Source organism: Phyllostomus discolor, chromosome X, assembly GCF_004126475.2.
Source record: "Phyllostomus discolor isolate MPI-MPIP mPhyDis1 chromosome X, mPhyDis1.pri.v3, whole genome shotgun sequence".
Classification (NCBI taxonomy): Eukaryota; Metazoa; Chordata; class Mammalia; order Chiroptera; family Phyllostomidae; genus Phyllostomus; species Phyllostomus discolor.
In genome coordinates, this window is record NC_050198.1 from 17,258,857 (window position 1) to 17,285,920 (window position 27,064).

Consider the following 27,064-nt stretch of genomic DNA (forward strand, 5'->3'; position numbering starts at 1 on the left):
GTCTCCATTTTTCTTAATAATGTGTCCCTACGCTGATATTCTTGATTTCTTGTCACTGTCACCATACTTTCCTTTAACGATTTAAAAATGTGTCTCTTCAGTTCTCAAAGGTATTTATAATAGGCACTTTTAAGTCTCTACCTGCTGAATCTAACATCTCACTCAGAGACAATTTCTTTTTCGGCTTTCTCCCCTGAGTGTGGATCATAGTTTGCTATTTCTTTGGAAATATATCTGTTAGAAAAAAAATCAACATTTTAATGAGCATATTAAAGAAGCTCCAGATTCCAATCCCCCTCCACACCCCAGAATTGCTATGATGGAAGTTTTAATGACTTGCCTAAACAATATCTGTGAACTGTTTTCCTGCAGTGAGGCTGCCAATATCCCTCAACAGACTTACGGATGGAGAGCGGGAAGTCAGCTATTGGAGGGGAGGGGAGGGGAGGCGGTGGAGGGATCAAGCACAAAGGAAAAGGGGCTCATGGACATGGACAGTAGTGTGGTGACTGGCGGGAGGAGGGGGGATAAGGGGGGATAAATAGTGGAAAAAAATGCAAAAATACATACATACACACATACATACATACATACATACATAGTTAGTTGTCATTAGGCAACTGCTGGCCAGCAGTTGTATTCAAATACGTGGAGTCAGTAAGATTGCCAACTTTTGTCAAGGCATCTGTCCGTGTGTTAGGAAATGTATTCAAAGTTCAGGCAGTTTGTGAGTCACCCTACAGCAGATACATGGAGAATCTGTCTGAGACCTTTATGGCACTAGCAGTTCTTGTATATCCCTGATAAAAGTTCTGGCTAGTGTTCTAGTCAAGTATTTGTCCCAACCAAGACAGTCACTTTAGGCCAGCAGAACTGCTAGTCAGCCGTTCATTTGTTCATTTGCTACTGTTACTGATACTGTGCGTGCAAGCGGTTTACTCTGTTGGGCTCTGAATACAGTCAGCCCCTCGAGCAGTGAAGCTGCTGGTTTTTCCTATGGTTACACTATGCTGATATTATGACTATGCTGGCCGAGTTGGGGGTGTAGCAAGACCCCCCAGACCCCCATGGGGGGATGCCTGGCCAAAAAATCCCCACAAAAACCCTACAGCCTCCTCCAGTTTGTATTCAAAGTGCAATAGTTGTCCATGAGTAATCACTTTCCAATTAGGTACATGCTTTTGGTTGATTTCTCGATTCATAAAACACTTTGTCCAGTTTTAGTGTATTTCGAGGGGAGGGGAGCAGATTCGTTGAGCTTCTCACTTCACTCCCAGAAGTCCTACTACCAGAGACTAATTTCTATCTCCTAGTTATATGCCAGGTACGGGGCTAGCCAATGAATTTACATGATCTGTAACCCTTACAACAACCCTAACAAAGTATGTATTATTGTCCCTGTATTTGAATGAGTAAAATGAAGCTCGCATAATCTAAGTAAATTGCCAAAAAGAGCAAGATAAAAAGTATAAACACAACAGTGCCATGCTACATCAACACACGTGGGAGCATGGGCGATTATTGCTTAGCGTTTAGTTAGCAGATTTATTTACTCAGCCAACCTCCACTCTAATTATTTTTAGTTTTCATTCTCCAGTGACAATGTTAACTGGCTGGCAAGAAAACACCAAATAGACCAGTAGGAGAAACCAGCTCATTTCTGTCAAGGATAGATTCTGATCAATGAAAACATCATTCTCTGCCATGGCTGGTGTGGCTCTGTGTACTGAGCACTGGCCTGCACACTGGAATGTTGCAGGTTCGATTCCCTGTCAGGGCGCATGCCAGAGTTTCAGGCCACACGTCTCCAGTAGGGGGTGCACAAGAGGCAACCACACACTGACGTTTCTGTCCTTTTTCTCCCTCCCTTCCCCTCTCTCTAAAAATAAAATCTTTTAAAAAAACCTCATTATCTCCATTCATAAAGGTAGAGTTTGGTTCTCACGTGTAACCCTAATAAAGTTCAGTGCTTCTCATGATGCATATTCTTCATAAAGTTATACCCACAGAAACCCAGTATAGCAACAAAAGATCATGGGAAAAGAATTCTAATCTTAATTCACATCTCCTTATCAATAAAGGACAGTAATCTACAGGTTACAGAACATCCCAGAAGTTCCATTTCTTTCACGTCCATCAACTGCTTCAGACTCTCTAGGCTTCTGAAACTCTCCACAAACCACACCCGCATTCAAGGCTTCCCCTGCCTTCTCTGTTTTATAGATCAGCTTTGCCTCTCTGGTTTCTTTCCCTTCACTCAATCTTCTCCAGCCTCCTTTCTTTACTTATTATCCAAATGCCATATCATTAAAAAGTCACACATACATCAAAGATACTATTATCTTCAGATATGGGAGGAAGCACAAATCTAAGATACAGGTGCAAGTCTCTTTAATTGGCCGAGGCAGTAAAGGCAGACAGGAACGCGCCCTCGTCAACTCATCCTATCCCTGTTTATCCTTATTAGCTGTTTTGTTCACGTAGGTAAATATGCTCACAATGGAAAAGGCACTGACCTGGGGTCGGGATCCCTGATTTGTCATTCTTCATTCTTTGATAACTTTGATTAGCCTTTTATTAGGTAAATACCTTTACCTTTTGGAGCTGCAATTTGATTGTTTGTAAAGTGGACATTGGAATACTGCCATCCTTTGCTTACTATCTCATGGAGTTGGGGGAGAGGAGAGGCATTAAAACTAAGTTGGGGTGAAGACGGAAGGAGAAAACACTTTGTAACACTGACCAAAGACCACTTCACAGGATAAGCACACAGAGCTTAGTGTCATTAATAGTAACTCTTGTAGCTTTTACGTTTCTAGCTCGAGCAAGGGAATCAGTCACGATAACACTCAGATTTTAGGGAGTAACAGAACATATTCGGTGTTGGATATACTGATTTTGCGGTGGTTTCCACATGTGGAAGAGGACATATTCCATCGGAGGGCAGATCTGTGGGTCTAGCCTGGGGCTTGATCTTGGACTGAATATTTGATTTAGGGCCCAAACTACAAGAGGTGATTGCGATGGAGACTACTTATCTGCACGCATTCTGATCCATTCTTCCCTTCGTTTTTCTGTAACAGGGGCCGGATGTTTAGCTGCCCAGCCCAGAGACTGTATCCTCCAGGGCCCATCACAGCTCGGCATGGACCTGAGAGTCAATTCTGGCCAATGAGGCGTAAGCCAATGTATTGTGTGGACCTCCTATGCAGTTCCCTCAAAAGAATAAAGGCACTCCCGACCTCTGCCCTTCCACACTGGCAATCTCAAATGCAGGATGTGATAGCTGGAGACCTAAGAGCCGTCTTGGACCACGAGGGTAAGGGCCACACTAAGGGATGGCAGATTTCTGAGATGGAAGGAACCTGGGTCTCCAACTTCATGGAACAATATTATTAGTGTACCTAGTTGCAGATTCCCTTTGCACGACAGATGGATACATTTCCGCCCTGTTCCTGCAGCTGGGTTTCATTTTGTCTGTTGGTTTCTAATGGATATGGTGGGACCTGACATCTGGGGCTATGGATAACCACCATGGAGCACGGGCGGAATGGAAAGAGGACAGGGTGGAGGAAAGGGCCTTGGAAACAACAGGATTGAATGTACGGGCGAAAGAAAGAGTGCAGTCCAAAGAGATGGGGATGAAGCAGAAAGGCAGGAACAAGTCGGGTGAAATTAATGGCATGGAACCCAGAGGAGGACAAACTGCTAAAGTGGACAGTGGCCCGTTAATGCCAGGTGGCCTGCAGGAAGACTCGGGTGTATCCGGTGGCTTTAACTATAGGACATTGTTAAGCAAAGATGGTCTCAGAGCAACAATGGGGACCAAGAGCAAAAAAAAGAGATGGGATAAAAGAGAATATGTGAGTTTAAGAAGCGGTGACTGGAGGGAGGGATTCAAATGGAGATACTAACTAGGAAGGGGAGGGGAGAGGATGTTCCCAGAATCTGAACGCCCTTCATACTCAAATGGCGGTGGGGTGGGGGGTGATTCCCAAGATCGGGGTGGAATCTTACAGCAGAGGTTCAGTGTTTGAATCCGGAATGAGTGACAGAAATGCAAGGGGCGGTTTAGAATCCTTCCTGGTGGCAGTGGTGTTGCTCAGGCCCTGTCCTTAGCGGCGGGGTGGTCCACGGTGGCAGGCAGATCCGCGGTGTGATGGAGACTACAGACCCTGGACCTGAGCCTCTCCCTCAGTTTCTGTCTGTTTTGGAGCTGCTGTTCTAGCCTTCTGTTTGGGAAGGGAAATGGGTCTTTACACTTTTCATAAAGTTGGTTTCTGCTCATATTATGCAGAACTGGATTCTGTTCTTCACAGATAAAAACAAGTACAGTGGAGCACATTATGAAAGGGGTATTTGTACCCCTGACTGGCATAGCTCAGTGGATTGAGCGCGGGCTGTGAACCAAAGTGTCGCAGGTTCAATTCCCAGCCAGGGTACATGCCTGGGCTGCAGGCCATAACCCCCAGCAACCGCACATTGATGTTTCCCTCTCTCTCTCTATCTCCCTCCCTTCCCTCCCTAAAAATAAATAAATAAAATCTTAAAAAAAAGGAAGGGGTATTTGTCATTTACTTTTTAATGGGAGATCTAAAAACGTTTCCTGGGTCAGGGGTAGGCAGTCAGGAGAGGAAGGTGAAGACACACTACTCTTTGTGTACATTTGGGGACAGACAATAATTAAGTGGGGTAAGGTTCGTGTGACATGTAGGGCATAAAGCCTTCTGGTTAAAATGAGAAGAATGAAAAATTATTAGATTAGCAGCTCACACACCTATAGTGTTTTCTATTTTAGAAAGGATTTTTAAACACATATTTATCACCCTGGCCAGGTAGCTCAGTTGGTTGGAATGTTGTCCTGTACACCAAAGGCTTGTGAGTTCGATCTTCCATCAGGGCACATACCTAGGTTGCAGGTTTGATCCCCAGTTCAGGTGTATGCAGGAGGCAACCAATTAATCTCTCACTCTTTCTCTCTCTCTCTCTCCCCCCTCCCTCCTCCCTTTCTCTTTCTCTAAAATCAATACATATATCCTCATGTGTATTGATTTTAGAGACAGAAGAAGGCAGAGAGACAGAGAAAGAAATATCAACAGGAGAAAGAAACATCAATCAGTTGCCCCTCACCATATGTGCCCCAACTGGGTATCGAACCTGCAACCTAGGTATGTGCCCTAGCCAGTAATTGGACCTATAACCTTTTTGGTGTACGGGATGACGCTCGAACAACCTGGGCCACCTGGCCAGGGCCCACATAAGGAGTCTTACTGGAGTGTGCTTTGCTTTGGGCTTGCTTCTCATGTTCCAGGCTCTCTCGCTGCATCTGTATTGACCATCTGCATTTCACTGAACCCTGTATCCATGGTTTCAATATGCTTATAGACATCCTTTCTTTCAACAGTGTGTCCCAAACATATAGGGGTGACATTTCTGATCTGCCATCAGTAGGATGGAAACTTTGAACTTATTTTCCTGCATGTTGACACTGACATATTCTCTTGATCCTCAAGATTTTATTTACCAAACCTGTGAATTTGTGATCGTCTGTGGCCCTCCCTATGGAGATCACATATATTACCTCCATTCGCTAGTCACCACAAGTGCTTATCTGCCACAGTGACTGCCTGACACCTGAACCCCTTCTTCACGGCAGCAATTATTGTTTGACATGTTCTCTGGGAACTCTGTTTTGGTTACCAACTAGCAAATAAGTGACGTGAAGAAGGAATCTCAGCGAGAAGCAGTTAGCTCATCTCTCCATTGAAAGCAGTTAGATACCATCTCTTCATTGAAGGAGAAAGTGGCTCAGTGTGTTCAGCCGTGTTTCTCCCTTCTGTTCAGATTTATGAGGTCTGTCTGGAAAAAGTCCAGCCATTGTTAATATAATGAGAATAGTTTGTGCAACATCAATGTAACCTGGCAGCCAAGGAGAGTGGACTGGAATACGCATGCGTGAACAGTGACAACTTCACTGTACTAGTCAGTGGGGGTGGTAGACGCCATTGAGTGAGCATGTGTGCTGTGTGGCCATTGCATTCGTTGTTCTACTCGCTCAACTGAGCGAGTAGAACAATGAATCTCCATCAAATTTTGCAGGAAGCTTGAGCATTCCTCTGTGGAAACTATTCGGATGACTCAGGAGGCCACAGCTATGGGCAACTGGTGATTGACAGCTTCATCATGACAGTGTACCCGCTCATGCATCACGTCTTGTGCAGAGTTTTTTGGTGAAACATCAAATCACCCAGATGACTCAGCCCTCCTACAGCCCAGATTTGGTGCCCTGTGACTTCTGGCTTTTCCCAAAACTAAAATCACCCTTAGAAGAGATTTCAGACCATTGATGAGATTCAGGAAAATACAATGGGGCATCTGATAGCAATTGGGAGAACTGTGTGAGGTCCCAAGGTGCCTACTTTGAAGGGGACTGAGGCATCATTGTCCTATGTACAGTGTTTCTTCTATCTTGTATCCTCTTCAATAAATGTCTCTATTTTTCATATTACATGGCTGGATACCTCCTGGGTAGACCTTGTATACTTCCAAATGCATGTTTTCTGACCATTTTGGTTTAGACGTTCCATAGGCTCCTCAAATCTGTCATATCCCCAGTTGACCTCTATATCTAATTTGCTTTCCTCTTCCCATCTGGGTACCTCCCCCTTGTATTTCCTGTTGTAGCTAACAGTACTCCATTCAGCCAATTCCCCAAGCTGGAAATCTGCAGAAGGGGGTCATCCTAGAAGGCCCCCTCCATCCTCCCACTATTTCAACTAATCAATTACCAAGTTATTTTGCTTCTATCTATGGAGTATCTTGAATCTGTCACATCTCTATAAGTTTTAATCATCTCTGGCATTCATCATCCCTAATCTGAAATACCACAAAATGATCAGAGTCATTCTACTGTGAGTCTCACCCTCTTTACCACACCCTGAGGTTGACTCAACTACCAGAGGGGCCCACGTAGTTCCAAATGCAACTATTTAAAAACATGCCAATGTTCTCCCATCCCACCCTAGAAAAAAGGGTGTTTTTTTTTTATCTATACAAAATCTGCCGTGACCTGGTCCATCTTTACTGCTCTCTTTATCACCACATCATACGTGGTCCTTGAGACATACAAGAGAAATCCTCTTCTTGAACTTGATTAGGACAAGTAAATAGGCAGTGTTCTGAATTATTATTAAATCAGAGGGATTATACAGAGTCATTTACACATCTTCAAACATTTTATTTTCTCTTAGAACACATAAATGGCTATTAATTCACCACTCACTTGGTTTGAGGTACAAGACTTTTCCTGGTATAAAGGTCCACTGATTGAAGTTCAGCATACTTTTCTGTGCAAGGAACACTTCTACATGTGACCTATGATTTTCATTTTGGTTTCTTTAAAGTAGAGTAAGACTTAGAGACATCAGAAAGAATCTAAATGCAAAATCCTTCCTGATTTTTGTGGTTCCTACTCTCTACCTCCAATCTATGTCTAAGTGAATAGCATCTTTTCTTTGCTGATCCTCTTTGTTAAGTCTTCCAAAGCATTCCACTTAGTTTTCATAGAAAACAAAACTCTCTTTGCACTCCTGTTATTGGTTCGTGTGATATTTAGTTAAATAAAAAGAATTTTGAAGAACAAGGAGACCTTGCATAAACAGTTTGGGAACAACACACCATCGACTCTTGGAAACCATATTCTCCGATGGTGGGAGGCAAGGTACGTGGCTCCAAAAAGGCTACAAAAACCTCTGTGCGTAACTAATATGCAGCACACAGTCTGGAACAGGAACTGGGCAGCTGGTTGCACATATAGAATAGAGAGCTGAAGACAATTAGATGATTAAAAGTAAATGGACATTCAGGAGAACTTCTCTGTACTGAAGTACTCCATGTAGGCCTTCAACGTAGCCAAGTCTTTCCTGTTTCGTTGATTTTGCTCGTGTCCCCTTCCCTCTGTGGCAGGTCCATACATTTTTCATCTGACTCACACCATCTGCCAAGGCCAATCCCGGAGATCATCCCCGCCTTAGACACTCTAACTCCTACTTCTCCAGCCCCATAAAAGTTAGCGGACGGCGCTGAGTCAAGTGTGTTCGCTTGTGTACCTACGCAGAGTGACATTGTCAGTATCAGCCGGTCCGACGGCAAGTTTGGCTTCGGTTAGTCAGTTTCACTGAAACTTGCCAAGTTTCAAAGAATAAAATAGGACATAAAAAGATTAACTATGAAGCTAATTTTTCATACTCTTTTGATGAAGAATTATGAACGTCCTTGAAAGCGTTTCAAGAGTCATCCGAGAACAGATGGGAAGAGACCGGCTTCTCCACAGACACCTGTGGAAAATAATATCTGCATGATCCTCTCTGATCAATCTAAAATAGCTCTTTGGCGACACAGATAATGTCTAAAGCATCTTGTGGTTATAAGTTGGATGAGGATAAAATATCCAATTTCAAGACTAATTCCTACTTCATTTACTTAGAATTTCTTAGTCACGATACAGTAAGACTGAGGTAAACAAATGTATAAAATATTTGATTCAAAGAGTTTCTTTTTGGTGTGTATAGTTATGGACATTGAAACCATTTGTCTCAAGAGTATCCGGTTCTGGAGAACACCTAAAATATGACTTAGTAACCCAACTTTTTCTAAGTTTTAAGATTTAAATCAACCAAGTTCAATTTCCAAGACAAAAAAAAAACATGTCTATGGAAGTGTGATAATATAATAAAAACATTTTTTAAGTGGTCCTGCCTCTGTAGATCTGTTTTTAACCTATATAACAATGCCAAATATAAAGATTTAAGTGCTCAGTTTAATTCAATGCCAATAAAAATGCTTACTATTCAAATTAAGATGATATTTCTTGGCCATGTGCAATGTATTAGATTTTCTATGAAGTACTGTGGGCTTATAGAGATGAGAATGAGATATTGCCTTGCCCTCATAAAGCTTTCACTCTTGCTGGAGAAAATAAAATGCATGTCAATATGACACATGATAGAGCTATAAAATGTTATGTGAGTGTTCTAAAAACAAGCAAGAAGAACTTACGAGAACAAACTGCTTCTGTTTCAGAAGACTGGGTACCACTCATTGAGAAAACAGTGCTTAAGTTGGGTTTTGGAGGATGGGTAGGATTTTGAAGAAAATATGAGGGGAAAGGCAATTCAAACATAAAAAGTAAATAGTTTTTGCAAAAGCTAAAGGATTGAAAATTTGAAGTCATGTTATGCTTGAGACACAAGCTGAGATAGTGCGAATGATGGATAACATGGTTAGAAAGACAGATCACAACATTTTTCTGTGTCCTATTCCCTTGCTGCTAAGGAAGGCCAGGTAAGGAGATGAGCTTTGTAAGTGAGGGGTTGCTGGGCAGAAACTGGAAGTGTATCAGAGAATACAAAAGGTCAAAGGTAAGATAAGCAATGCAAAACCAGATGTAGGGTAAGGACATTGGAATCGGACTATCCGGGTTGACATCCTGGTTCAAACCCTTGCTAGCCTTTTGATCTTGGGCAAAGGACGTCAGCAGTCTGTGCCCCAGTCGCCCTTCTGTACCAATGAAAATAATAATAGAGTTGTCATGGAGATTGTGTGAGCTATGTGAAGCACTTGGACCCGTGCCTGCTAATATTCATGCTGTCACCGCCACCACCGTAATCTCATATACAAGGGTCTCTATGAAGTCTTGCAAAGTCAAATGCCTCTGGGCAGGCCATCAATGAGTGGGGTGGAACAGGTGTGGCAAACTGAAGAGCCAGCCTGCTTGCCCAAACCTGTGCTTCTCACACTTGAAGGTGCACATGAATCACCTGGGGATCTTGTTAGAATGCTGGCTGTGATTTAACAGATCTGCATTTCTTAGCAACTCCCAGGTGATGTCAGCGTACTGGTCTGGAGACCACACTCGGAGCCGCCAGCGTCTGAAACACCTGCTACTCAGTCGTAGCTGATGGCGCCTTGAGACAATATGAGAGTGAGTGTGTAGGGCAAATCTAAGTTTTCAAAAGGAGACAGAAACACATATTTTAAAAAATGTCAAGCCCTGGCTGGTGTAGCTCAGTGGATTGAGCGTGGGCTGTGAACCAAAGTGTCGCAGGTTCGATTCCCAGTCAGGGTACATGCCTGGGTTGCAGGCCATGACACCCAGCAACCGCACATTGATGTTTCTCTCTTTCTCCCTCCCTTCCCTCTCTAAAAATAAATAAATAAAATCTTAAAAAAATGTCTACATAAAGCCTCTCAATTGTTAAATGCTGGCATTTATCTCAAAACAGTTCCTAAGTAAAAACATCGTACGCTTTCCAAGATGGATTCAGTCTGTGGGCACTCAGTTTGCAAATTCCAGGCTGAATGAAGAGACAGTGAGGGTCAAACAGAACCTGGGCTGAGAAACCAGGAAGTTCAAGTACACAGCGAGTAGACTGGAGTTAGGGCTGGAGAGGTCCTGGGGGCAGGGGGTGAAGGTGTGAGAAGCTTTAGCATTGGCTTACTTGGATATGCTGGGTACATTTTAAAAGATGGTGCACACTGTGAAGAGACTTTAGAATTACACCGAAAGTTTTGGATTTTCATTTTGCAGACAATAAAGGTGCTACACGAAAGGCGGTTTTGTTAGGGAAATCTGAATTAGTGAGAAGCCCAAATTAAAGGTGACTTAAGAGAAAATAGTTGTTTTACAAGAGTGCATGGAGTAATATGAATTGCTAATGGGGATTTTCAAGAAGAGGTCCTACTAGGCCTATTTTAATGAATTAGATAAGGCTCATTTCTAATTAACAGCATCTATTTGCATGCAAACAATGAGCTAAGGTCTTTAAAAAACAATTTCTTCCCTTAAGTGCATTTAGGAATGCATCCCATTAGCTTATTTGCACCATTAATTTGCTTGGCAAACTAGCATAGATTATATATACAGGTAAACTTTGGTTCAAAAAATTCAGAAGTGGAGGCATTGAAATGAATAAGAAACTACCGATTTTACCTGAAGTCTTTTACATGTAAGGGTTTTAGAATATGCCTAGCCTTACTGTGAGCTGGGATGTATTCTGAAAGAGGTTTTCACTTTCTTATGAAAGTGACGTGAAACCTTTTTTCCCCTATCACTGCTTGCCAAGAAAGGTGGCGCTATTCCTTTGAAAAGGGACTACTACTGACCAGACCTTGGTTTCTATGTACCATTCTCCACTAAAAGACACCAAAGGTCCTTGGGGAAATGGTTGCCTCCAAACTGGGGGCAGGAAAACTACAAGGTGAGCCTGGGGTATTAAAGCAGGAAGCTGGAAGGAGCTCCTGCTGCTCAAATTGGGTAATGGTGAGAGCATCAGCAAGACTCGTAACTGTAATTCATTCAAGCGCATTAAATAAACGCAAACACTTAAGGCCATATTGACATCAAAGGAAGAAAAAAGAAAACTCTGTGTGTGTGTGTGTGTGTGTGTGTGTGTTTAAAGAAGAAATCAGCCTGCAGGACTATGTCAGATAAAGGAAAATCACCATTTTGCAACCCTGATATAATAATTGAGATAAATAAGGATCACCAGTGGATGTTAAAGCCATAAGATGCTTTACTAATTTCATAGCCAGCATTGTTACTTGGCAATTCAAGATCTGAGAGCCTCCACCTTAACTAAGTGACCAAACTCGGCAGCATTTAAAGCGGAAGTACCTCATATTATGCATTTCCGGATGTGATGTTAAGTGCGCAGCATCCTCTAAGATGTATTCTTGCCAAACCCATTTGACTTGCATTTTTCAAGTCTCATCTAGACTCAACTTCCAGTTTATAAGAAATACAGAGTATAGAGAACAAGTTAAATTATATCAAGAAGGAAAAATATAAGAAGTCCAGAAAGGTGAGATTTTTTTTTTTTTTTGAGGATAGTGTACTGGGCTCTTTCAAATGTCAATATCAGTAAAAAAAAAGAAAGAAAGAAAGAAGGAGGAGGGGGGAGGGGGAGGAGGGAGAGCTGTTTTAGCATAAAAGAGTCTGAGGAAACATAATAGCTGAAGGGAACCAGAAAATGCCACCTTAAAATATGCCACTTTGGCATAAGGATTATTTTGAGCTGAAGTCAACTGATAAATAGCAGACATGGGAAAAGCTGTCTTACTCTCTGTTTCTGCCTAAAGGTAGGGTAGACATTTCCCTTTGTAAAGGTAATACCCTCTCCCCTTTCCTGGACCAGGAATAGGAGGTGACTTTTATCACTGGAGACAGCATCGTCTTGAATCTGCATAAAGAAACGTTACTAAAAATAAAAATTGAAAAGAAAAACAACTTAGTGAAATATCCCTTATCTTCCATGAATTTTCCCCATATACTTCATTTACCTTCCTACAAAACATCAGCCCCAGAAGCGCAAACCTGTTTTCCTTTGTCTTGCCCTGTCTCTCCCCAATTCATCGCTCTTCGTTAAAATGGTTTATAGCTCTTAGGTCTACTACTTCTTTTGGGGTTTTTACTTCTATTCCATGAAGCCCCTCATGCCACAGAAACATCAATTAAGATTTGTATGTCTGTTCTTTTATTAAGGTGTTTCTGTCAGTTTAACTCGCAGACTCTGAAATCAAACATTAGAGGGTAGAGGAAAAAGGGGTTTTTTTTCCCCCTCCCTTACAAAACCGCATACAATGCATGCAACATGATGGGATAATGGGGAAATTTGGATGTGGGCAGGATAGGACATAACACTATGGTATTTTAATTTTGTTGAGTATGAGAAACAACTATGGTAATATATGGCATGGCGCGATTCTAAGATGATGAATGCTGACGTGTTTAGGGTGAAGTACAGGAGTGTTTACAACTTGCAAATGTTAAAACAACAAAAAGGGTGTGTGTGTGTTATTGCTTAGATTAGAGAAAAAGCAGATCTGAGAGAGAGGGAGAAAAAAACATATATGGTTAAATCTTAATGATTGGATCTAGGAAATTAGGAGGACAGAAGAGTACATGGGTATTCATGATGCTACATTTTTCAATATGCTTGAAATTTTTCCCTAAAAACATCTGGGAAAAATGTCAAGCAATATTTCTGGTCAGGGAACATGTAAGTGGAAACTGTTATTCCTCAATCTATGTTGGTACAATAATTGCCTTATCTGTGAAATGGGGAGAGCAATATCCCACTTGTCTAAAGGGAAAAGGGAGGTAGTGTCTTGAGATTGGGTTTATTGCTAATGGGGGTTATGGTTCAGAGATTTCTCATTGAAGGGGTTCCTTCAGCTTGCTGGCTAGAAATAGTTAAGATCGCTTTGATGGCACGGACCCCAATGTCAATCTGGCGAAGCCTGAGATTCCTTCTCCGAATATTGTTTGTAAGCACATGATACAAAATACATAGGACTCCAAGGAAACCAATTTTATTGATATGTAGTTAAAACTTACGAGAAAACCAAATGTGTGATATACTAATGCAAGTGATTGTGTATTATGAACACATTAATAAGATCTTATGGCAGATCTAATAGCCACTGCTATTAGATAATAGTTTTGATGCAGCGATAAGCATGAACAAGATTTTGAGACGACTCTACCAACTCTAATGAGATATGAAGACATGTATGATTTCGTGAGTACTGCCAGTATTACTCTGGTTAGTTGCCCATATTCAAAATGAAGGCAATGCTCACTTTCAGTTAGGGGTGAGATCAGAGGCAATTTTTTCCTCCATTAAAGCTCATAGTACTCCTTGAATTCTATCAAGGGACTCGGGCTTCAAAGTCTTCACACATACCCTTGCCTTGCTCTAACCTATAGCTTCCCTTTATGGCTGATAGGGTTTCATTTGCATCTATTTCATTTACAAAGACAACTTTTGGGGGGCTAAGCCATCATTAAACTTCTTGCTATCATGCTTAAACCTATAGATGTTATGCAGTTCCTCTGCTACCTAATTGAGGCAACAGTGCATTTTCTCTCTTAACTGCACAGCTAATTGACTATACTTTATACTTCATTTGCTTCCAACATAGCCTAACCTCCATGAATGTCTGTTGCCATTTGAATTTTTCTGAACACCTCCTTCTCAGATTCCTGATGGCTTGCATTGCCAAAGAGAAAGGTTTACAATCGTGTAGCAGTAGTGCTACAAATAGTTTTTGCAGACTTTTGTGGCTTACATTATACATGCTCTTTCATTTGTGTATGTGAACGAAGAAACATCAAATGTTTCCAATAGCGGTGCTTAAAGCCCACGGCAAACTAAGGGAACTGGTGAAACCTTCAATAACCGTCTGATTGTTCACCTGTGCAACAAATGACTGCTATTTGCTTCCAACTTCTGCCTGAGTTGGACTGAAAGTATGCCATTGATTAATAATAGCTTTGTGAGTATACAGCCCTCCCACAATTGTTAGGTTAACAGACTCTTTATAAAATGTTATTTTGTTTTACTTTATTTGCTGTCTGATGCTTGGAAATAGCTGTGAGTGTATTGGTAGAAATGGCACTTATTATTTTAATACTTTTTTTACATTTCATAAAATTCAAATGATACAAAAATCCTGAGGAAGTATACCACAAAACTGATCTCAGTGGAAATTTAAATATGCTAACATTTATTTTTAAAATGTAGCGTGAAACTGACAACTCTAAAAGCAGAGTTAAAAAAAAAAACCTCAAGGAAGCTGATCTTGAGTTTTTAAAGCACAAAAGTGCAATATTTAATGTAGGTCAAAATGTTTAAGTGGGAGAAATTATTCTAACCAATTACAGCCAAATCCCTAGTTGTAATTAACCTACAATTTGTGTAATATTTCACAACAGAGCCAGCATATACCACTTTCTTATAAACTTAGAAGGATCGAAAATCTTAAAGCTTATTTGGCAAAACAGGCATATTGCTCTATCTATCTTCATGGATAAGTTCTAATTTGCATTTCGAAGTCAGTAACAGTTAACAAAAATTTTAAAAGTTCAGGTGAAAAAGTTACCATAGAAAATATCAATATAATCTATTCAAACACTATGAGTAAGATATTTAAAAGTGAGAAACAATACTTCATATATAAAAAAGAAGAAATAACCCTTTAATCAACTGAACCCACTTTATGAATTTAAGATATTTATTTCTATAACATGTTATTCAATTTTTCTTAATCTTTTCATTTCTTAACATCTTGTGTAGACCAGGTTGAGCCATGTTCAGAAACCACATTATACAGGTTTAAACCTGTTCATAGTGTAAACATATCAGTTATTTAAATAATGGGATAGTTGTGTGTTTAATAGAAGGATTTCAACTTAGGAGAACAATATATAATTTTCCCGTGGAAGCAGTTTCACTCCAAAGGTTGGGTCTTTATTTTATGTTATCAATATATACATTACAACATTTTCTAAATGAAGATGAAAACTATAACTGTTTTTAGATGGTGCTCTGATTTTTTAACTTTAGCAAGATTTGCGTGCGTGTTGCGTAGGTCACCTACTGCATCTATTTTGTACCGGAATATACATTCTCCCTACTTTCTGAATAATGCAACAAGAAGCAAAGGCGGCGAGAGGAGGTGGGCACATTGGAAAGACAATGGGCACGATTCCAAAATCTTTCTAACACATCCTCACCAAAGACGTGTATCAGTGAGTTGTTTTAGCTTTTGAATATTAAACATTCGCCTATTATGTGGATGCGAGGTAGGAAGCAAGAGCCTGGCAATAGAATTGAGTTTGCATTGTTCACAACAATAGTCTCATTTGGTAAATAAAGGCCAAGTCGTCCCCGATGGAACAGGAAACATTAGCACCATCAACTGGAAGCATAATACAAAATCCCATTTATAAAAATATCTGTGCCTTCCAACTGCAGCAGCACACGTTTGGCTTTCTGTGCTTTCAATGCATTCCCAGGGAAAGTTCAATGATGATTGAATTCAATAATAACCTTTCTGAGATTTTGTTTTCCCCTTTAGATTTGAACATTTTTGGCCCAAGCCCCTCTTCAAGAATCTACTATGAAACACAGTGGCACAAAACCGTAAATATAACTAGCACGTTTTTTTAGCCTCACAGTCAGTAGCGGTTTAAACATTTAGCCAAAGAGCTGTCTTTCCGACCCAGTAGTCCTTTATAATTTCCTTTTCTCATCTTGTTAAAAAAAATCATTGGTTCTCGGCTTGTGAAAGTTGGAATATACTGAAGATATTCATATTTAAACAATCATGTGATTTTTTAAAACAGACTTAAAAGTTTAAAGTAGCAGAAAAGCACTTCCTACTTAACTAGCAACAACTGCACATTTCAGAATATGAGAAAAAGAAAGAAAAAAGTGCATCATCACTATTGATTTACTGCTAATGGGCTCCTTAATATTAATGCCTTTCACCCTGGTTGTAATCTTTCACAAAATCTTTTTTTTTTAAAGGATAGCTCAAATAGCTCTGTTAAATTTTAAAACTCCTATTTTATTGGTCACCCTACCTCTTTCTTCTGTCTGCCAGCTGTTTGCAGACCTCCTGCCACCGTAAATTCAGGCTTCCCAATTTTTCTTGTAGAATCCCGGCATCTGTTTTTGAGGACTGTTGAATGATCTCTTCCCCAGTTGCGTTCAATACTCTGACAACAATGTGCCGCTGCCCGATGCCATCCTGGAGTTCCTGTAAGACACCGAAAAGGCAAAACAAAAATGAAGCCCCATGTCCTTTTTATTTGCGAAAAGATTAAACAATGCGCCGCCACACGCGGTGCTGCTGGGAGAGAAAGAAATAATAAAGCTCCACGTGAAAGTTTCTCTATGAAACTGACATGCCTATATCCAAAGGATACAAGACAGAAAGACACCTTTTATGTGTTTGTAAAAAAAAAAAAAAAAAAGCGCGCCCTCTCAGTTCAGTTCCAGTTTTTATATTTGTAAAGCTTGTCAGCCAGAGGATGTTACAATGTCCTACAAATCAATTAGTCGAAAACCTTCTCAAGAGCAAATTCGATTTCTTGTCCCCACAAGGATGTTCCGTGTTTAATAGTCTAGGAACTGTTGTAAAATTTAAACGTGCACAAAGTATTTGCATTTCTTAGTGACCGTCAACATGAGAGGTGAAGAAGAAAATACATATAGTTTAGCCAAAGTATTGAGAAAAAATAAGACCCCTAGAAATACTTAACCACAAATTCATTACTGTATTAGAAGGAAGTTTATTTCAACCTCTGTTTCTATCAGTGCATTCTGGATTCTGAAACAGAAATAATTGCTTTCAGGAGCAGCCTATCAAGAAATCCCTAAAGTACAGCAAAAAAATTTAAAAATAATCTATAGCCACCAGAACGTTCTTATGAGTTATTGATGGTGTCAAACTCAAATATGTTCTACTTTTTATCCTGAATGAAATTTTAAAAGTACAATGTCAGAAAAAAAAATAGTTCCATTAAAGAGACTATTACCAAAAAAAGAGAGGCTATTACAGCCAAATATGCACAGAAACAAAAATGCTTTTTACCATTATATAAAAATGGCACTCCACCTTTTTTTAAAGTTAATCTAGAATTGGTAAAGCGGTTATAATAAGCCATTATTAAGTCTGAACTTTAGAAAATGAAATAATAGGAGAACTTAAGACACCTGCCATATTTAAGTCTAAAGGACTCACATATCCGTATGTCCTAATGGCATGAAGTGAGTATGCAGAACGCTGTTCTGATGAATGTGTTTCTAATCATCTAATACTCTTGCGTGCCCCTGTCCCTTGCTTGAGCCAATACCAAGACCCAGGAAACTCTGGAACATCCTTGTCAAGGAAATGAATGAATGCCTGTCTTCTGAAACTGGGTCATATCTCCCTTAGACTTGCATTCCCCATAAACGACTAGATTTTTTTTACGACTATTGTGTAATATTTTGAATACTAGAACTTTTGGTAGTATAACTTTTAGCAGTTTAAAAGACTCAATAAATCAGCAACAAGTTATAAGAAGGCCATTATTCCAGGGACGCAATATCTCCCAATGAATACAAAGTTTTCCACAGCTACTAAACGATTCAGAAGCTTTCCTGCTGATCAGATTCTCTAGCAAACACGGGGTCTTTCCTGGCCACTCGCTGACTTTGCTCCATTACTTACATCTCTTTGCCACCTGTTCAGATCAGTGTTACACATGACATCTTTTTAAGTAATTGGTATATACCCCTTTAAAATAAACTGTGTCTGTATTCCTTTAATAGCGTAAATTCCATGAAGTCAGAGATTGTGTCCTCATGCCTAGCACAACATCTGGTATATAAGAGGTTGCAATAAGCATCTGTTGAGTGCATGCATGGGTCTATATAAATAAGCGGGAAAGAACAGGGGGAGGGAGGAATGGAGATGCTCAGTCTCCTTATCACCATAGTTTCATTAGCATGAGTATGTACTATCGGACAACCTACAGATTCAGAGAAGTGTGATTTTCTAGGTTTCAGGCAGTGTGTAACCTAGATGAGATTAGATGCAGTTGCAGGGGTGACTGTGTTCTAGTCTCTGTCTGTCGTAGGGGACAGAAAGCAAGGTGTTTTCTGTACAGAAAGGTGCTTTTCTATACAGAAAGCACAGGACAGACTGGGAAAGGGGTGATCTCAGTGGAAGGATGACAGATGAGAACCTCGGGAGGAAATCTGGAATTTGAAGAATAGCTCTTAGGCACCTGAAAGGCCAGTGGGGTGAGGGGATGGCAGAAGGCAAGGCCTCTGGGTGTGCATCTTCCACGATCTGACCAGGAACATATGCAGACATCTGGGCTCTACACAGGGTCTGGCAGAAGTAATGCCTGCTTGAGTGTGGTTGGCAGGGGAATAATATGGGTGTAATAATTTACAGTTTCAATTGGAACATGTCACCTAAAATGTCCTATGATGTGCTTGAGTGTGATATGGTTATGTTACAGAATGACATGCTTATGATTTAGTAATAAAACAGGGGCGTCATTTGTGCCGGGCCCCATATGTCACTGTATGGGACTGCTAGTTTAGGGAAAGGCATGGTGCTGGGGGTATACTGGGCCTGGGCAGAGAGGGCTTTGCTTCCACCCCCCACCCCCGCCCAAGAGCTTGTAATTCATCGGACGGCAACAGCAAATGCCTTAAGTTTTAAGCACAGGACTGTGAGAGCTAGATCTGCATTTCTGGATAATTCTGAGGCAGAATTTAGGCTGCTGTTAAGGCAGGGACATGGGCAAAACAGCTAGGACAGGAGTCTGACAGAGAGGTATCGGGACTACACCTCGAGTTTTGATCGTGCACCGGGAAAGAAAGGCCAGACGTGGCATGAAGTGTGAAGGCAGAATCGACAGGATTTGGCAGTGAGCTGAGTCACGCAATCATGAATGACTCCTGCCATGGGGAGATCTTTGCCTACGGGACAGAGGAAGAGGATTGGGGCTCTAATGTGTATCCCCAGTGGGTGTCCACCACCCACAACTATCAGCGATACTCATCTCAAATGAATGGAGCACCTACTAGGGGGCGTGGTCTAGAAGGACATCACAAACTTGAACATGTACGAGAATCTCCCAGAGAGCTTGTTAAACTGCCAAGTCTTTTTTTTCCTTATTTATTTGATTTATTGTATTGTATTTCTTTTTCATTTCATTTAGCCCCCTTATACCCTCCTCCCCCACCCCACGCTCAGCAACCACACCATTGTCCATGCCCATGAGTCCTTTGACCTTTTTGCTTGATCCCTCCACCCCCTGACCGCCCCCCATCCTGCTCTCTATCTATGAGTCTGTCTCTGTCTTGCTTGTTGTGAACTGCCAGTTCTGACACAGCAGGTCTGCGGAGGGCCCCAAATTCTCTACCTCTAACAAGCTTCAGGGGATGCCAATACTGCAGGTCTGGGAGCAGCACATTGGGCAGTAAGATGATAGCGTGAATGCCTTCTGAATCTCTGTTAAGCAACCAAAGAATTCCTGTTGCTGGTTCCCAGTGCTTTCAACTACAGCGGCTTCAGAACGTTCATCTAAGCCCCTTCCCTTTGCAGTTTGGATTTTGGCCCTTCCACCTCAAGGCTGGTGGTTACAGTGACTTTTATGACCCAGCTGTAGAATCAACAAAGGTTTGATTATTGCTATTCCACAGATAAGATACAGAATTGAATAGCTAAGAATGAAGCAATCATTTAAAATTGTTAGAGGTAAATCTCATTGGATAGAAAGTCCTGAATGAGGGTCTTCAGATTTTTTAATTTTGTGAAAGAAGAGCTCCTTAAATAGTCCATTGCATTTGCGTGAGAAGATTTTGTAATCAGAAGTATTTACATTGTACGATCTAGTTGAGGAACATTTTCAGTAATAAAGCAAAAGACGGCCAAATAATGGGTCAAAATAGGTAGCCAAATTTGGTACGTGGCGTTTTACAGTTAGCCTCTGAGCCCAAAAGAGATAAAATTGGATTCACAAAATTAAATGTAGAACCTCGGCCGACTTTATTCACTTAGTGAAAAATGAATTAATTTTCATTCCATAGCTTTGAAATATTTTAAGTACCAAAGTAATCGCTACCAGTGAAGTTTCGAAGCTTTGATATCACATTAATGTTCTGTTGTCATAGGCATCCTTATCTATTGCTCCGGCAATTAACGTCTAGTCTTACTTTGGGGCAGAAAGAAAATCATAATTAAATCTAGTGGATTATTCATCATAGTTTGAAGGCTTATTGTGTTTTGATTCCATCACTCTTAATAAGACTGCATATCAGACTCCGCTAGGGGCTTTTTCAAAATATAAAGGCCCGAAATCCCACCTTAAGTGGCTGAATCAGACCCTCGGGGGGCCAGGGGGAAAAGGTGTACAGAGTAGATACACTGTGAAAGAAAAGGGAGGTGAGAGATACACGCAGGGGCCAGTGAGCAAGAGGGGCATGTTTCAGAGTTCCTGCATTACTCTCAACTTCTTGTATGCTTTTTGAAATTGAGAAATGTTCCTAAATTATAGAAAATGACACATACATCTAAGTCTTTCAAGTCCGGTCAAATTGAGGGAAGGACAAAATTGCAGACAAGAGGGAACGGCGGCATGTTTATACGGGGAATAATAGGAGAAACGGAGCCGTGTGTATTTGATGCGAAAACACTGCAGAAATTTAAGATGTATGTTTGCAAAACTTGTCATACCCGTAGGAAAACACGCTAAATGGAAAATAAAATGTGACAAATGGAGAAAAAGAATAAGCTCCGAAGCAGTGGTGGGGAAACTGTACAATGAGCAATTGGATAAGCTATGGAGGACGTAAAGGCTTGGCAAAATATCCCAAAGTAGGTGAAACGGGAAAACAGATGGGCTAAAACAGTGATTGGGAGGAAAAGATCAAGACTGAGGGAAATGGCAAAACAAACCTTCAGGGAACATGGACATGGGTCAAGCATACAATCCTGTGATGTTTTCATAATTTTGTGAATAGTTTATTTGGAGACAGATCAATCGTTGACTCAGTTTACTCATTGATCACATGAAAATAGGTGATAAAATATGAAAATAAAGAGGCTTGTGAAACTGCCAGATAGACTTTTAAGGTGCAATGTCATCAAAAAGTGACATTAGCCCTGGCTGGTGTGGCTCAGTGGATTGAGCGCTGGCCTGCAAACCAAAGGGCTGCTGGTTCAATTCCCAGTCAGGGCACATGCCTGGGTTGTGGTCCAGGTGCCCAGTAAGGGACTCATGAGAGGCAACCACACACTGATGTTTTTCTTCCTCGTTTTCCTCCTCTTCCCCTCTTCTCTCTCAAAAAATAAATAAAATTTTTTTAAAAAGTGACATTAATCTTTTACCTACTGAGTTACCCCTTTCTGTCCTGCTTCAGACTGTCTCCAATGCTTCTCTTTGTTAGTTCCTCAAATTCAAGTAAGAGACTGAACAGTATCTGGTCATTTTCTCAAATATAAACAAGTTTGCCTCTCTTAGAATATTTAGAGTACACAGTCATTCTGTCTTCAGAGTTATTCACAAACTCCAGAAAGTAACTTTCAGTTTTGACCAGATGAAAAAATTACGTACAGAAGCAACACAAATGGACAAATGCCCGGGGCACACAGCCGACCCAGCAAGAGGATGCATGCAAGCTGGCCCATTCGTGCACTGAGTGATTCTGTCCTGGCGGAAGACCTGGCCACGTACGAGCAGCTCAGGAGGGTAGTGACAAGGAGCGACAGATGGCTGGAATGTGGGAAATCTGGGAGTTAAAAAAGAGTTAGAGAGAGGCAAGAGGGGGAAAATAGTGTATAAAAATAGAAAGGATTGAAAAAAAGCGAAAACTGGCTTAGAGAAATGGCAATTTTTGGGTAAAGAGTGAAAGATGTAGGAGGCACGAATCAAGGCCATGGTCAAGAGCCCAGAATGAACTCAAGAATAATGCCTGCCTATTAACTACATGATCACATCCGATTACGAGCCTACCAGGGAGGGCCTAAAGAGCCTCTTCTCTCCTGGTCTCTGCAGCCTGCTCTTCTGCTACTCCCCACTCTCAGACTTAACTCCAACTCCCTGTGAAATGGAACGGCTTTCTGCTCCCTTCACTGTCTTGGCAGGTTTTGCAGGTCCAACTCATTCCTCAGCTGTAATGCTTCGCTTAAATATTTCCTCTTCTACGGGGCATCTAAAGAGTCCAGGTAGAACTGAGCACCCCTTCACTGCCTAGGCACTTATAACATACTTCCATTTAGTGTCATTCCCTGGTAGTATCTGTATCTGTATCAGACTTTGAAGTTGAGGATTAAATAATACTGAAGGAGTTTTCTTCTTCTTTAGGCCATAGAATATGTCTCCAAATTGGAACTGTCTCTGAGCCTTAACTTTTATCTAAGGGCACACAAATCTTTTATTAATAATTTGCAAACTAAATGAAATAGAGGATCAGTCTCCACTGATCAATCAAAATGATCAATCAAAAATAAAATGCACTCTTTCAGCCTATTCTTTCTCCTGGTCTTATTTCATTCGTATGTCAGTAAACATGTATTGTGTACCACTGGTAATAATGATGGAACCATTTTTTTTTGTTAGTTTGTTAGAGGAATTGGAACTAGGAGGTGGGTCTTGGTAGATTTCATCTACTGCCCTCTTTATATGCTAGTTGCTACAATTCTCCAACTGCTCCTGATAATGGTTGCTATAAAAGAATAATGATAAGTCTTTCTGAAACTAGAATTAGACTGTGCCTTTTCTAAAGCAAATATCCTGCCAATAAACTAACTCAAGGAAAAGTATGTACAGTACTGATTTTTTTTAAATTGGACATTTACCTAATATGAAATTCCCTTTGGATTTGTTTATCTGATCCACATCATAATGATATATACATTCATTATTATCACTGCTGTAAACCTGATACTAAATGAATTCATCATAAAGTACTTTAAGTACTACATGCTTTGTAAGGTTATCTCAGGATTCTTGTTTCTTTCTTTCCCAAGAAGTAATACCCCCAACAGAACAGAACAAACAAACAAAAAACACATTAAAAAAATCCCAAACAGCCCTGATTGGTGTAGCTCAGTGGACTGAGCATAAACTGTGAACCAAAGGGTCGCCAGTTCGATCCCCAGTCAGGGCACATGCCTGGATTGCGGGCCAGGTGCCCAGTAGGGGGTGTGCAAGAGGCAACCACACATTGATGTTTCTCTCTTTCTCCTTCCCTTCCCCTCTCTCTAAAAATAAATAAATAAAATATGTATGTTTAAAAAGATCCTCTCCTTATCTTAAAAACAAAACAAAACAAAACAAAACAAAACCCAAAACATATATTCCTTGATTTCAAGCAGAGATTCTAAACGGGGAGCAAAAAGTATATGTGTTAAGTCCCTGCCCTTGGGGATCTGAAGCTGAAGACTGCAAGTTAAATCTGCCCTCAGACATGCTTGGGCATTAGAATTTCAATCATTTGAATGCCTTTTGGTGGGCCATGCATATATTCTGCCACTCCCTGGAGGCATTTAAATCAGTGGCCCCTGCTTTAAAGAAAACTGTTGTTATCAAGTACAAAACTTTACCAAGTTAATGGGTTTTACTTTGTTAAAAATCAATGCTAGGCCTCTCTAGGTTCACAGATTCCTTCAATCCTTCTTGGCTTCTAAATTATTCATTAGAACTCCAGGAGAACAACCTGGGAACATTTAAGAGCTGTTTTTCTCTCCATTTACTTAGATTTGTTAAGAAAACAAATTGACCTTTCTCTGATCAAAAGGAGGCTCTTGTCTGTGACCACGCTTGCTTTCTTACAAAGTGATCCCGGTAATAGAACGCACGGCTTAGACGTGAAATTCTTTCTACATAATTACTAGGATGGTTTTGAAGATGTGTGAGGTATTTTATCATAGAACATACTGCACACAAACAAAGGACGCTGGCTCTTAGGAAAGAAAACTTGAAAGGAGATACAGATCATTTTTAAATTCCTTATTCTTTCTAGAGGTATTATATCAACTTGGAGCCACACGCATTTATTCAAAAGCCTTCTGGTGGGTACAAAAGAGGTGGTGCGTGCTTGGAAAAAGCAACAATATTATTTTTAAAAAGCAAGGTGATGGATAAATGGAATTAATTAAGGTTTACTGTCATTGGCTCTGAAGAGCTATAGTTCCATATTGGTACTTGCCACACTTATGAAGTATTTTCTTTTTCTTTTTTTTTTCTATTAAGCAGTGTTTCTTACTTTCTTCAGAATTTTACTATTTTTTTCATGTTTACTGTTGTTCAAGTAAAGTGGTCTCCATTTTCACCCTCAACAATCCCCCGTACCCCACGCCACCCCACCCATCCTCACCTCCCACCCTCCATCCTATCCCCCTTTGGGTTTGTCCATGTGTCCTTCATACAAGTTCCTTGAATGACTCATTCCTTGATGAAACCACCATTGATTGAGCGCCTCCTATCAGCCAGCCACTGTTATGCTAGGGGCTGGTCATCGTTGGCTGCGGAAGAAGTGGACTGGAGAAGCTCGGGCGCAGAAGTAGGGAGACCAAACAGGAGAGATCAATGACGCCTCCCCGCCAGAGCCTACCCTGTGCCCGAGGACAAGGAGGCATGCAGTGCCGTCACTCACTAAGGTGAGTGGAGACAGCGGTGTGGACTGGAGAGGCAATGCTAGCAACAGAGGAAGTGGATGGACCCAAGTGATACTTGGGAGGGTGAGCAGGTAGGATTTAGCCATTCACAGGAGATGTGAGTGAAGGGAAGGCTGTCGCCTGGGCAGGTGGAGATACTGTGCTGAACGTCTGAGGAAAACGACGGCTGAAATGTAACGGAGATCCTTCTTGGCAGAGACCAGCCTGTTATCTGTGATATGGGTTCGACTTGGAATGTGGGTGGATTCTCCATTTTCATTGAAAACTCTGCGGATAACTTCAAAGGTAGCATTCATGAGCTAACCGTATTTTGGGACCTCCTATTTGCATCGCAATTGCTGCACAAGAAAGAGGATTAAAGTTGTCATTGATTCTTGCTGTACCTATCTCTAGAAGTCTAGAAGTCTATGTTTGTTTTCTGTTTTCATTTGCTGGCAAAGAGATCAATCAGTCTTTCGATGCATGTAATGTAGAAAGTTGAGAGGTGGTTTGATTACCCACAACAACTGAGACAAGAGAACTATTCTCATGAAGGTGCTTGTATCTATCCATCTTCACGTCTACCTATCCACTGCTCAAAAAAAAAACCCCTCAATGGACATAAAAACACTGGAAAAAACAAGGTGGCCTTTCCTGACTTGACTGTTTTTTGTCAAAATGCACCATGTCCTGGGGATCTTGCCAGCGGGCCAGAATCACTCTTGTGTATAGCAAACCTGGGAGGTGTCGCTGGCTCCGGTAACTCAGCACAGTCCCACCGAGTCTATTGTGTCTTTTCCTTTCTAGCTGTCTCTCTCTCTCATCCTTCTCTTCCTCCCTCTCTCCTCCTTTCTTTCTCATGCACGTGTTCATTCGTTCACTTGTTCAGTATGGTTCTGTGCTGCGTGCCTCCTTGTCCTCAGGCACAGGGCAGGCTATGGCGGAGAGGCGCCCCCATCCCGTTGGTTTATTCCCACACTGGCATAGGCTGCAGCAGAAGGAAGGGCTGCCAGAGGGTCACCGCCTTAGAAGAGCCTGCCCGATGGCCATAATCAAAAAGAACCCATAGGGTGTGTGTGTGGTGTGTTAGTCACGTGCAAGGCAATTTTCAAGCCGGCTTCTGAGTTGGCAAGCCAGGGGCTGGTTAGGAGGAAGAAGGGGGAGAATTCAAAACATGCAGTGGTGAGCGGCCTAGGCTGGGAAGCGGAGGGAGGCTCGGTCCCCTGGGGTTCGCTAACACGGACATGGAGATGCCGCGTGATGTCCTGGTGGTGGCCTGGAGTGATTCCCTTTCATGATGAATCCACTATACTCCTTTGTAAACCATTTCACGAAGTTAAAAAATAAAGACTTTCCCCAGATGTGTTGCTCAGAATGAGATTGCTTTCATCAACACAGGGTGGGGCAAAAGAAGGTTTATAGTTGTGCGTATGCGAAACAGAGTTTACTCTTGTATTATTATTGTATTATTTTCCATATGAAAAACTGTAAACCTACTTTTGCCCCACCCTGTATTATCTGTAAGCCTAGTCACAGCCCCTCCTTTTCCCTCCTGATCGCCCCACCCACCTTATTAGCATCCACCTTCCTACTTCTGTTAGCCCATTCCACATATCTGTGATAGCTGTACAAACTATAAAACAACACATTTTGTGTGTGCTTAAAAATGGACACTTAAACAGGATGGAAGACTAAACAATATATCCATGGGCAAAGATGATTTAAAAAATATATTAATGTGCTTTAAAAGATCAGGAATCACACTTGTCCCCTAACAAACCCCTTCTCTTCTGTACGCAAAGGGATTCTATGTGCTTTAGCTGTGACATAGTCTCTGAATGACTGTTCAATATAGGTAAACTTTTCAATGCAGGTAAGTATTCTCCTCAATGGGATTCACGCCAATGAAAATTTAGGTAGCCACTCTCCATCTGGAGCCTTTACGATGGTAAATAAGCTTGTATTTTTCGGTCAATATTCAATTTAATGGAGGAGAGCCTAGCAAGCAAGTAACCACATACGATGCTGGATTATCTATCATGCAGCTGTGGGG

At 41.2% G+C, this 27,064-nt stretch overlaps 1 protein-coding gene across 3 annotated transcripts in view; it reads right to left on the reverse strand.

Annotated features, from left to right (window-relative positions):
* The window catches only part of DMD (dystrophin), a 1,951,120-nt gene that overhangs the window by 769,623 nt on the left and 1,154,433 nt on the right, over nt 1-27,064 (reverse strand). For all 3 annotated transcript variants that reach the window (XM_036016633.1, XM_036016635.1, XM_036016634.1), the window contains one exon: nt 16,430-16,605. In XM_036016633.1, the coding sequence (XP_035872526.1) occupies nt 16,430-16,605 (176 nt within the window). The remainder of the gene's footprint in view (nt 1-16,429; nt 16,606-27,064) is intronic.